At 46.2% G+C, this 13,633-nt stretch overlaps 1 protein-coding gene across 1 annotated transcript in view; it reads left to right on the top strand.

Annotated features, from left to right (window-relative positions):
- Nucleotides 1–2,492, top strand: part of CLSTN2 (calsyntenin 2) — a 611,966-nt gene extending 609,474 nt beyond the window's left edge. Inside the window, exons 16-17 of the mRNA XM_030330025.1 lie at nucleotides 182–366; nucleotides 2,218–2,492. Of these exons, the coding sequence (XP_030185885.1) occupies nucleotides 182–366; nucleotides 2,218–2,421 (389 nt within the window). The 3' untranslated portion in view covers nucleotides 2,422–2,492. The remainder of the gene's footprint in view (nucleotides 1–181; nucleotides 367–2,217) is intronic.
- The last annotated feature ends 11,141 nt before the right edge of the window (nucleotides 2,493–13,633 follow it).

A 13,633-nucleotide genomic window follows, 5' to 3' on the forward strand; every position in this document is an offset into this window, starting at 1 on the left:
ACCCATTGTATAGATGAAGAAAATAAAGCCCAGACAGGGTAAGGAGCTGGTCCAGAGTTCTACAGCTGAGAAATGGTAGAGCAGATTTTAACCTACACATGGATGTTTCATTCACATGCCATCCCAAGACTGAGCTAGTCCTTCCGTTCACCATGTCACGTGGATTCCTTCCTTGTTCCAGTGGTCCCAAGCATTGCCACAGTGGTCATCATCATCTCCGTGTGCATGCTGGTGTTTGTCGTGGCCATGGGCGTGTACCGGGTCCGGATCGCCCACCAGCACTTCACCCAGGAGACTGAGGCTGCCAAGGAGGCGGAGATGGATTGGGACGACTCTGCGCTCACTATCACAGTCAACCCCATGGAGGTGATCCCCGTGCAGGGGCTGGGACCTTGGGGCAGGATGCTTCCCCTCCACCAGCTCCACCTTTCCTGTGCTGGAAGCCCTGCCCCAACTAGCCGAGCCCCACTGACCCTTCCCTTTTCTGAGCACCTCCAGCCCATGCAACCTGCATGGACCATACTTTCCTACCAGCTGCATTCACTGATTAAAAACGTGTGAATTGCTCTCACCCTACAAACAGAACCAGACATTTCTTAAGACAAGCAGCCATGTGGTGTCTATCCCTTGCCTCCCCCATAGTATTTAACTCAGAGCTGACTAACACTTAAAAACTGAGTATTGAATTTTTGATTAACAGTGTAAATTAGATGGCTTTGCTCCATACTGCCTGCAGAGCTCATGTAAAGGTTCAGAACAGGTTCAAACAAAAATATAACATCAATACTTGCCATTCAGTGAGGCCCCACTATACCAGACACTGCATAAGGAGCTCTGTATATACCACCTCATTTAATCTTCACAGCCCTCTGTGAAGTAGGAGTCCTCATCCTCACCAAGGTGGGAACCAACTCTGAGAGGAAAGTAAACGTGCTCAAACTTATACAGCTGGTAATGGCATTGCCAGTATTCAACTCAAGGTTACCAGATCCTAACATTCATAACTTTCAGTTAGCCAGCAACCTCCAGCATCCACCCATGAGGGTCTAAGACCCCAGCTCTGGACATACAAATATCAAAGTACCTTTTGGTCTGCCCATGGGCCCTGGGTGCTAGAGGCAGGGGAAGATCAGGAAAAGTCACTGAGAAATGAAGATTCTCCCAGTTTGGTCCTCAGCGTCCCCCTGAGTTGGCCTCATGCTCCAATTTCATAGCCGGAGTGCAGCTCAGCTTCTTCTAGCACAGGGTGTAGGTATAATGCTGAGTGCACCACTGTAGGAACACCAGCATCTCCCCCTCAGAGAGCTGAGCCTCAGGTGTGGCAAATAAACCACTCTGCCTAGAACAATCTGAGTACCAGGCAAGAGTGTTCTTACCGAGGGCTAACCTGCTGATTCCAATGGTCAGTGAAGCATGAGTAGGGAGATCCACGGAGGCTCAAGTATTCAGGAAAGATTTCCTGGAGGAGGTTAGCTTGAGAGAGGCCTTGAAGAATGGGGGCAGGGGGCAAAGTAGAAGGGAAGCCACTCCAGGGAGGGGACACAATCACACAACAGCAAACATCAACTCAAAACATAAATCCAAAACTAAGATTTTGCTAGAATCACCAAAAAGCTGGCCAGGAGGGTAGGGGGAATGGAACTGGAAAAGAGTGGGGTTGAGTTTGAGGACACAAGTCTCAGAAGGTAAGGGAAGGCATGGAAAATGAGGACCATGGTCCTTCCCAAAGGAGTATTTCAGAGGGGCAGTACACCTGAGTCTTGGCTTAAAAGACGACCTGCTCCCAGAGAATATAATCTCACCTGGGAACAGGCCGTAAGCCTAAATGCCATTATCTCCTGGAAAAGCAAACACTTAAGGCTTGGAAAGTTCCATATAGACAGGCTTCAGAAATGCCAGAGAGCAAACCTTGGCATAAAAGGCTCATTAAATGATGGAAGGGATGGGCTTCAATGTCTTGTGTTTAAAACACACAATTTACCTTGAGTGCAGATCTTAGAATTTGCTATTTCTTCACTGTCCTTAGCCCTCCCATTTCCCTTTCACCAGAGGACTGCTCATCCAGGAGGCAGATCTCCAGGCCCAAGGATTTAGCGTGAAGGGAAAGGAATTCAAGGGGCCCAAAATATTCCCTTAGTGGAGGAAGAAACGTCTAGGTTCCAAAGCAGCTTTTGCTCAGCCCCTGATGAGCATATACCTTCTCTCCCTGACATCCAGAAACATGAAGAACCAGGGCATGGAGAAGAAGAGACTGAGGAGGAAGAGGAGGAAGAAGTAGAGGAAGACGTGAGCTCCAGCAGCAGTGACTCAGAGGACAGCGAAGAGGAAGAGGAGGAGGAAGGGATAGGCAGGGGCAGACATGGGCAGAGTGGAGCCAGGCAAGCCCAGCTGGAGTGGGACGACTCCGCCCTTCCCTACTAGTGCCCGGCTGTCTGCGCCCACCCACGTGTCCCTTTTGTAAGCCTCACCCCAGTGTACACCTAAGTCTATCACATGTCGCCTCTGATTTCTAGGACAGGTCTGGGCAGGCCCTCCCCAGTGTCCTGGAAGCCACCCGTTATGCCTTGGGCACTCCCTATGTCCCAGCCCCAGGGTAGTTCCAAGAAGCCCAGGGTCATTAGTGGAGACTTCAAGGTGGACTTTGTCCTGTAGCCCTCACTTTTCCTGCCCTGGGCTCACCCAGCATCCTGCCGGCCAATCTGCAGAGTTCTGCCATTGCTTTTCTCTGCAGGGAAGAAAGTAAGCCTTTATGTCACTCACCTCCCCCGGGTTCCCCATGGCCAGGGACCTTGGGTTCCAGCTCACTGTGCGTGTACCTGACCCAGTCTCCTCTTCCACACAGACCAGCAGGTTCTCTTTACCTGACTCTTCAGGTGGCTTCACACAGGCAAGGTGGTCAGACTTCACACACAAGAGGTCTCAGTCCTTAACACTTTAAAGGAAAATCCTTGTTGAGGCAAAATTAAATGTATAGGGAAAGGTTCACACATAGGCTTGTGCACACCCACATGCATACATACACCCTCCCCAGTTTGGAGAACCTTTCCCCTTTATCCTTTTGGAGGCCACATAAAGCTTAGATGAAAAGTCCAAAACCAAGAATAGGTCCTTGACCACAGCAGGGCCTGAACCCCAGCCAAAGCTATCTGCAAACCTACCTGCCTTGGTGCCCTGCTGGGGGATGCCACCACAGGACATTGCAGAAACCAGGAAGCACGCCACAGAGGCACTGCCCCAGGCGACAGCATGACAAGCCTGCAGCCAGGGACCAGAAGGAAAGGCTGATGAGATGAGCAGCTAGGCGTCATGGTGGGCACAGATCTGGGGGACAGGGGTGAATGGTGTCTCCTGAGCCAGAGGTTAAGAAGGCTCTCAGCATCTAGTCTTAGGGTCCCTCATCACCTGTCTCACACTGTTTTTCCTCTTAAAAAAATACATTCCTCTTGGATGTATTAGGACAAGCATGAACTGTGCTGGATCTAAAATGAAAAGTTTGGAGATCTGAATGCTAGGAATTAGAAGCATATCTGTGATAGTAACAGCCGCTGCTTTATTCTCATAAAAGGAGCAACACTTTGGGTGGAGGGCAAATAGATCTGAAAACCTAATTTCTTTCTTTCTTCTTATTTTAATAAGAAAATCTTTTCCACCTCCATCCTGATGTGGACACCTCATGACGAGAACTGTTGCTATAGTAACTCATCTGTGCTCTTTTGTGACCAAGAGAATAGCAGGCAAGAAACAGGGCCATCCTAGGACTTCCACGAGGCTCTGAGACCATCTTTGTTTTGAATTTCTCTGGCTTTGTCCTCAGTATGTACAATCTGTCCCCATCCTCCCGCAGTCCCTACCCCATCCCATATTGGCATAGGCACAGAGCTGGCCCCTAGTCACAATGGCATTCAGGTTCAAAAGAAGAGAATCTGTTCATTTTATTCACCATGTCACCAAAACAGAGCATAAGGGGGACTATCATCAGTGTCTTCCACCCAGTGAGGATCCGTGATAGGCCTTTGCAAAATTCTGATTCAAGAAAACTACCTTAAGTGGCTTTTTCCACCACTGAAAGTGGTTTTTGCAGATCTGTTCCCTCCTTTGAGCCTCACAATAATTATATCAGGGAGTTGGGATATATATTGTCAGGAACATTTCCCTTACGAGTAAACTGAGGTTCAGAGATTGAACATCTTGTTCAGAGTCATTCAGAGGCATAGACAAGACTAGACTCCCCACCTTCCACTCTTGGTCCAGTGCCCACCACCCTGCTTCTACTTATATTCATACTTATGCAGCTAACAGGCATTGCTGAGGACCTACTGTGTGCTAAGCACTCAGCCAGTAATGACGGGAAATGATAAAGCTAAGTGAGATGAGCTTCTCCCCCTCAGAGACATAAAAGTTGCAAAGGAGAAACAAATACGCATAGAAATTATACAAGAGACTGACATAGAGTGGGGAGAGAAGTCACAGGAAGAAGAGGAACACAATCACAAGTGCTCTTGTTTTTTCCTTCTTAGGGAAAAATGAAGGGAGAAGTTTGGAATTTTATATTCATTGAATGGAAATAGACACATCTGTGAATTCTCCCAACCAAAAAAAAAAAACCCTTTTCTATCAGGCTGTCTGCACGTCTACAAGGAGAAAATAGGTAACGCTGCTTAGCCCTCCCAATTCCCTTAAAAAATTCTCCAGTTGGGCATTTAGGAGCTAACAGAATTCTCCCAAAATTATGGCAGTAAAAGCCAAATTTATGGTTTAAAACTAACTTTTGTTATTCATAAGATAATTTGTTTTTACTGTTTCAAGTTTTTATATAAATTCTAGGTAGTTAACATTTAGTGTAATATTAGCTTCAGGAGAATTTAGTGATTCATCACTTACATACCACACCCAGTGCTCATCACAACGAATTCTTTCTAATTGGATTTCCATTGAAAACATTAAGTCTGGTTTTCGTAAGAGCACCTTGCTCAGTATGTTCGGATTGGTTGGGGTGGGAAGGTGTTCCTCATGCCCTGTGGCTGTCTCCAATTTCTGCATCACTTACTCAAGGTTGAGTGAGCTATTTGGGGCATACATCAGGGAGGGTATGGGAGAAGCAGGTCAAAGTGGCATTTGGCTAGGGTAGCAGAGTTCAATCATCTGTGACTAGATTGACAGAGGGAAACAAGGGGAACAACACATCAGGACCCTCTCCATCAGCTCCTATTGTAGGAGGTCACACTGCATGTCAGCCCCACAAGTGAGACTCTTGATGCTGCTAGGTCAACGGATGTTTATCACATCCCATGCCCCACTCATCACCATGGATGAGAACAAGGAGGAGTGGTTATATAAAAGGAGCAAAAGCATCAGGTGGTATTCAGGTGAGTGGCAAGTAATGTCACTTGCCCTCTACCAGATATTCTAATTACGAGTGAAAAATGTCACTAATCAGCCCAGCATTTTCCAGACTCCATATGCTGGTATCAGGGAACCAGAACTCCCAGATGGCCCAGACGCCATGCAGCCTGGCATCTAGACAGCAGCAGCAGCAGATGCAGGCTCAGACCCCAGAGGAACAGCTGACCAATCTGGCCACAGGCCAGACCATTGTTTATCTTGCCAAGAGGATGACCAGATTCTGTTCTCTGGAGCTGGAAAATAGGCTAAAACCTCTCAAGTGATTCAGGTGACAGGGAGGAAGAGGAGGTTGAAATGGAAAAAGCCAGTATAGACTGAGTTGCCTCAATGGAGTAAAGGAATCAACCAGTTGGTCACCTGTCTTAAAGAATACTGAAAGTATATTCTAGTAAGTTAATCAAATCCTTTAAGTCTGACCAAGGCCCAAATTTATGTAGATAACAAAAATGTGATTTTAGTGGGATCTTAGTTCATTACCACTTTCTTGAATGTTCTCCATCATCCTGTCAAGCAAAGTTTAGACCACACATTTCTGCAGGTAACAAGAGCTGTACCTTGTGGACATGGACCCTCCAGGGAGAGGGCTCCTGGTGGGAAGCAATGTCCTCTGTGCCTGTACATACAGCAGATGTCGGCAAACTCTATCTGTAAAGAGCCAGATAGTAAATATTTTGTACTTTGCAAGGCCATATTCTCTCTGTTGCAAGTATTCAACTCTTGCACCATAACATGAAACAAGCCACAGACAATACATAAACCAATGGATATGGTATGTTCCAAAGAAAATTATTTATGAATAGTAAAAAAGCCGACCATTTGAATTCATATTTTTACATATCATGAAATTTTATTACTTTTTTTTTTTTTACTTTCAACCTTCTAAAAATTGAAAAACTCTTCTGAGCCCATGGGCCATACAAAACCCAGCAGCCAGCCAGATGTGGTCTGCGGGCTTTAACTTACACACCTCTACCATACGTTCATGAAAAGCAGTCCTCCATTTGCCAAGGAAAAGAAAATTGCTGTCTTAGACCCTTCTTTCAACTACCCAGGGGCCTTTGCCTCCAAAATGAACAGCAACTCCATAGCCCTTAATTAAGCTGTTTTAAATGTCCATGTCCCAGCGAGGAAATGACAACAACCAAAAAACAAAACAAAACAAAAACAAAAAACACCTGTTACTGGTGGAATTGACTCAAACACAGGCAATCATTCATCATTCATCGAGAACTCCAAGCTCTGGGTCCAGGAACTGACTGACCACTGAGCGCTAACCCCCTAGAGCTCAGGGTCAACTCCCAGGAGCAGCACCTTCCCTACACGACTCAGCCCATAATGATTTCTAAGCAGGAGTGTTCATTATCTCAGGCTGATTTCCATTTTAGCCCTGCTCATGCCATTGCTCTAAAAATGATCCTAAAGACTGTTGACTGAATCAATAGCAACATAATCAGTAGAAAGCCCTACCCAGCACATTTCAAAATTAGCAGTCTACTTGGCTCTATGATTCAATATTAGCAAGAGGAAGAAAAGAGGACTTTTTAACCATACTCGCATTGAAATTAACCAAATCAGTTTTAGAAAAAAATTGAGGGAGTGAGTTTAATTCTTTGAAATAATTTATGAGTGAAAAGTAGATGATTTTTAGGTACAGTCATTCTCGGGCCTTTGGGGGATCTCCAAAGCCCCTGCAAAATACTTTGGAGGGCTATGGATGGTATAGGTTCCTCTATCTGCATCAGACTTTTATCGAGGCTGACAAGCCAAAGCCCTTGGCACAATTTAATTTTCATGTAATCACTTTCTGCTGCCCTACTCTAGGCAAAGGAAATGAGCAGTCAAAGTTTTGAAGTCTACTCCAGACCTTCATTTCCCTGCCTTTATTTACTTTATAAATTTATTCTGTACCTACTTTATAGATCTTGCTCTAGTTTTCCATTTGGCACCAACTACAAAGGAGTGTTGGCTTTATAAGGGCTATGGGCTAGATGTCGAACTTGACTCTCTCCCAGGAAGACACAAAGAGACACAAGAAGTTACCTCCACCAGCACCCCAGAAAGCAATCAAACATTCCCTGGATGCCATTAGCGAACAGATGGGATTCTGTGTTTGCAGCTATGTTCAGTGTAGTTCAGCAAATCCTTGTTGAGCATCCATGGTGTGCCAGGCCCTGTGCCAGAAACAGGGAATGGTGAATGAATGAGGCACGGCCCTGCCCAGGAGGGTCTCCCGGTCTCATGAGCTGTTGGCATGCTTCCCTTACAATGCTGGAGGCTGTCTGAGAGCAGTTGGGAAGTTGAGATGCAGACAGAAGTTTGCAGTTGGGGGATGTGGGTAACTTGCTTTTGCAGTTCTCCATCCTAAGTTAGATGGTAAGTGTGATTCTGAGAGCCCTGACACACATCGCCAAGGCAAGAGAGGAGGAGATCTCTAGGGAAGCAGGCAATGCCCCAACCTGACCCAGGTCACGTATGGATGAAAGCCAGTCACCCTGCCCATCAGGTAGATATCACGTGGCCGTTGATCTGAGGTTCGAAACTAGGCCAAAGGAAGTTCTTAAGTATGAACAACAGGATGAATTCTTAAGCATGAATACCTGGAAAGTAACCCAGCTATAGAGGCTGGTATGGTATGTGCCAAGTTCCAAAGGCATGAAAAGCCTGATGTGAGGGAGTATCCCTGAGGCCTGAAGTCAGAGCTGAGGAGGGAAGAAGGGCCTAACCTTTCAGGACCAGATAAGGGGCCACAGGACACTGTAGAGCAGAGGTCCTCAAGGTGCATCCCTGGACTAGAGCATCACCTGAGGATGAATGAGAAATGCAAAATCTTGGGATCCACCTGAGAGCTACTACACCACAAACCAGGGGTAGAGCCCAGCTGTTTATGTTTTAAGGCTCTCTGATCCTGATGCACACTAAGGTTTGAAAACTGATATAGAGCATGACAGTGACTTCCACGGCACTGGGAAAGGAGGACTAACAGGATGAGAGACTCAATCACAAGTGTAGAAGCCAGGGGGCTAAAGGAGACTTCCCCCATGAAGCCTCCAGGGCCCTCTAGACTCTAGTCCATAGTCCCTTGAATCAGTGATTTCAAGGAACCTTAAGCCTAGTACCAACTCCACTCCTCCCATGGGGCAGGAGCCTCCTCCTGCTGGTCTGACCCCTTTCATCCTGAGAGAGACACAGTCCAGGAGAGGCTACAGTGAGGTCACCTATCCCTAGGGAGGCTGCCTTCCAGAGTCCCATAGATAAGCAGCCCCCTGAAGGGCCATATTTTAGGGGAAATGATTAAACCATAGCAGTGTCCTTACATCGCCAGGAGAACTGGCCCCCACACAGCCTCTATGCTGTGGAGCCACCAGGGCCTATATAGTGGAGTTGGGTCATCTAAGGACACTGCCAGATTACTGCAGTGCTGCTCCATATGTAATGGGACCAGGGCATGCAGCATCACAATCCAAACATAAAATTGGACAGAGAATGAATGGCTTTTCTTGGAAGGGCAGTAACTCATTGTGGAGGATACTAAATGTAGGAAGCAAAACCCAAAAACAAACCTGCAGCATTCTCTACAGACATAATCTGTGTTGGCCTTGGCATCTCTAAGGCCTGCAAATGTGCCAATCTCCACCAATTCCCTTTTCCCCCAACTCTCAGAAGCCTGAGGTCTGCTGATTATTGATTTAGGTTTTTGATTCATGGCTTAAACTCTGTAAAGGTCTACAACTTTTTTGGGAGAAATTAGTTGGCACTCTATCGGTCATTTACACCTACATGTGGTGCAGAATCTCCTCATAGAAGGATTCCTGACACTAAAAGTCAGAGGACCTGGGCACTGGGTCTTGGGGTAGAAGTTCAGAGGAGGAATGGGCTGGAAGGGAACCCAGACATGCGGTCATGGATAACATGCCCCTGCTGCTTAGTTCCTAAGAACCCACTTCCCTCTTGATCAGAGGCACATTCCTGGTACCATCAGCCATGTCCTTACTGAATCTTCCCAAATGCCCTAAAGGATATCTCTAGCCCAGTTTGTGGAAACATCTTCTGATTAAATGCCCAACCAATCCCCTGAGACTACAGTGATCATATCAAGAGCAACCATTGCTAACACATTAGATTACACTAAAAAGAACCAGTAGAGTTTTCCAGTTGTTTGTGAGAGGCATGGGGGGAGCAATCCCAAGAGGTATCCACGTCACTTAGGTCTAGAAGAACTTTCTTTACAGCCTGGCCTCTCTTCGTGAATTCTCTGATGTGACATCTCTCTCCCAAGACCTTAAGACAATTTTGTTTCCCTGAAGTCACTTATTATGAAGTCCCCTGTGGGACAAAAGGACAAAGAATGGGATGGTAGGACATGGGTGGAAAGGCTTCAAGTAGTTCTGTTTTCACTGGCAAGCTTAGATCTGTGTACAGTCAGACAGAAGGATCCAGAGCTCTGATCCAGCCAGAACACCAGGCGGGGAGAGTAAGTATGAGAGGAGCTCACTGGGAAGGCTGGGTGTGTCGTTGTGTGGGCCATGCCAGCCATTTGCATTTGTCAGAAACAGTGGAGAGAACTGGGTTCCAACTCCAGCGAGTTCTGAGCAGCAGACAGGAGCTGCTACCTCTGAACCACTGAGGAGATACTTGTCCAGAGTTCTCCTTGATAATGGTCGACTGAATAAGATGGAACCACAGTGCTCAGGCCCCGATAGGGACACTGACCAAGTCCCAGAAAACATGGTTTTGTGAGGCTGTATGCCCCCTCAGCTCTTGCCTCCTCTGCTCTCACAGACTCCTCTCATGACAAGAAAGGTCACTTACTTGTCACAGCACCATGGGTGCCTAGCACAGCATCTAGCCCACAGCATGAGCTTGATAAATGGTGAATTAAATGCAGTATCAGAGATCACCTGACCTCAGCAAAGGATGTGAAAAATTAAGACACTTCAATGGAAATAGACTCCTCCATCTTCTTAGTATATAGGTTGGGGTCTTTCATAAAATCAGACCAAGGAAGAGTGGAAGTGCATAGAGGGGTAGAAAAAAGAACAGGAGTGGGGTTGTTTGGATGGCTATAACCTGTCTATAACCAGTAAAAGGTGCCCCTAAACAGAGAGTAGGGTTAGAGGAGCCTTGATGGGCCCACTAGGTCCACCCGCTAGGTCCTAGGCAGCATCCCGACTGAGGAAAGGAAGCCCTCATCTGTTAATGACCCTAGTCCTGCACTGCTTTGCAGTCCCTTTTACCAGGTTCACTGCAGAGGAGATCCGTCAAGATGAAGCTCAATCCCCAACAGACTAATGAAAAGAGGGCAACAGACATGAGAAGAGCCAAAACACAGACAGTGTATATTAATCACAGGCAATAGAAACATGCCGGCTTTAACATCTGTTTGCTTTTATCTGGAAATTAAAATGCATCTCTGTTGCCCAGACCCTTTTTCCTGAGCATTCCAAAACAGAAATGGGACACATACACACACACACACACACACACACACACACACACACACACACACGTGGTAAGGGTACTTTTCCCCAGCAGAAAGAGCTATCCGAGAAAGGAGCCCATAGATTGTGTCTATTTGCAGGAGCAGAGAATGAACCATGGGTCTCAGCTAGAGTCCATGCCCTGTGAAAAAGGGAGGGGAAGGATTCATTAGGGCCTCAGTGACAAGGGGCTCCACTTGGGCCTGTGGGTCACAGATAGGAATATAATGTGCACAACCCTGCAGAACACCAGACCATCCATCCTGGGCAATGTGGAACCCACCCATGAGCTCCTCCCTTGGCTGCAAAGGAACTGCTGATGTGCAGGATTCAGAAGAGGCCATGCACATCTTCACTTGTAAACTTCAAGTGGTGGAAATAAGGCAAAAGTTTTTTGGAAATTAGGAAGTTAGACTTGATAACCCAGGGCTGATCACTCAAAAGGCAAGGAAAGAGAGACTGAGGAGAAAGCTGACTCAGAGTTAGGGACAGGGAAAGTTGGAGAACAGTGACAGAACAGGAACACCCTCATCTGGGAGGCCAGAGCATTTCTCTGGACTGAAAGGCTCTATCCAAGTTTCAGCAACCTAGGGGGACGGCTGACTGTGTGACCACAGAGGCAGTCAAACCAATGCCTCTGAAGTCAGACCTGTTCGAGGATTTCATTCTTAATTGAACTAGTCACAATGGAGCAATCCACCTGAGTGCTTCCAGCCTGACCTTGGTGGCTTCCAAAAAAAAGTTGTTGATGCCCTGAGCTAGACAGCTTGGAAGGAAATTGAATAAAACCAGCCAGTAAATTTAGAAAAGAAACTGCATGTAGAATTTGGTTGTTTTCAAAGAAATCTGTAGGTATTAGAGTTGGTTGTGTTATGTTGTTGGCATGAACACTATCAGTAAGGTAAGATTGAGAATGACTTGGTGGGGCATTCTTTGGAAAATTAGTTAATGTGTTAAATATGAGTTATCAGAGATAAGTAGACTAAGGACAGCCAATTATGTGTGGCATATGTGTATACACACACACACACACACACACACACACACAATGCACAAATAAGTAAGAGAATAAAGATGTCAATGGTCCTAAGACATTTTCAATTCCTTAGAAGCACAGGTTTGGATGTTATACTTTTTCTTATTATCCTCATTTACTTTAAGCTCTCAAAGCACTGGGAACAGTGCCTGGCACATAGTAGGAGTTTGGTAAGCACTGGGAAATGGAAAGTCCAGCTTGTCACTACTTGGTAAACACTCGGTACTCACTATACCCCAAATTAAATGAGCCATAGAGAATCAGGCTGGCTACATCCCCCTCTAGACCATCACAATCTAGCTAAGAAGCCTTTAAGAATTCAGAGATTCAGAGCAATGTCCAGCCAGCTGCAGGCATTGGGTCTGGCTTTTGCCAGGATGCTGTACATAGTGGGATTGTATCACTTAGGATGATGCACATAGTGGGTCTATTTCCCTTAGGATGCTGCACACAGTGGGTCTGTATCACTTAGACTTCATCTGCATAACACCTAACAAGCTATTTCTAGAGGGAACAGGGCTGGGGGCTCCCCTCGTATTGCTTCTGCCATTTCCTAAACACTTGGTGCAATGCTGTTGGGTTTTGCCAACTTCGGGCACAATTCTGGAACTCAATGGAACCATTCTGGGCTGTGTCAGTCTAAAAGGTCTAGTGATTTCTTCTCTCAGCCTTTCCCATCACCCATATCTGGAGATGCCACCTCCGGGGTGGGCCAGTGTGTATCTGGCGCATGTCAGACTTCTGAGCTCATCTAGCTGCCTCAAAAAATGAATTCTTTTAGTCTAGAAAATGTACTTATTTGCTAAATATACTACTGTGTATGATGTGATACAATGCAAACTTTGGACTATCTTGTTAGGAGGACTTAAGCGTTTATAGAATGTTGAATTTAATTTCAGGAAAGTACACTGTCATCTTGCTCAATGAATCAGGTTGCCCAATCGCAGATGATCAGAGAAAATGCCCCTTCCCCTCCCCACACCTCTCAGCCCTGCCCTAATTGAGCTGTCCTGTCCACTCCAGGCTGATGCAGAGTGAAGGGCACTGAGGATCTCTATGTATATAAAGATATAGGAAGAAAATAAGAGCCACCACAGGAATCTGTTGGGCTTCTTCCCATGACTGTGATTTTACCCATGTTTGAGTCACAAACTTTGAATTTCTAACAGTTAAGATTCTTGCAGTTTCCAAGTAATTTGTTAAATGCCTATTCGACACAGACAGATATTTATTTTCAGCCTTGACTTGTAAATGCCTACAAACTGATTCATGCTGGTGGTCGTTACGACACTTTCTGTGAATTGGTCAATAAATATGATTTTAGAATTTCACAGTAAAGATGACCTCTGAGAGTTTTTATCCTTCAGACTATTTGATGAGACGCTGAGAATGGCGCAGCCAGGTCAACATTCTCTGGGGCTCTGTCTGAAATCCTTGCATGGGGAAGAGAGGGGTGTGGGACATGAGGGGTGGTGACATGAGCTGGCCCCATTCAGGCCTCCGTCAGGGCAAACTGTTACACCAGAACACAACTCAGCAGCATTGCTACTGGAGACCAACACAAAGACAATCCTCATGTACTTACTGAGTGCCTGCAAAGTGCTGGAGCCCAGTGTGTGTGGTCTTCATTAATCCTTGAAGCAGGCAGTTCTCACTAGTAACATGAAGAAGGGCAGATTCAGAGGAGCTACAGGCATTGCCAGAGGGCAGGTGGGAC

The sequence above is a fragment of the Lynx canadensis genome, chromosome C2 (assembly GCF_007474595.2).
Source record: "Lynx canadensis isolate LIC74 chromosome C2, mLynCan4.pri.v2, whole genome shotgun sequence".
NCBI classification, from domain to species: domain Eukaryota; kingdom Metazoa; phylum Chordata; class Mammalia; order Carnivora; family Felidae; genus Lynx; species Lynx canadensis.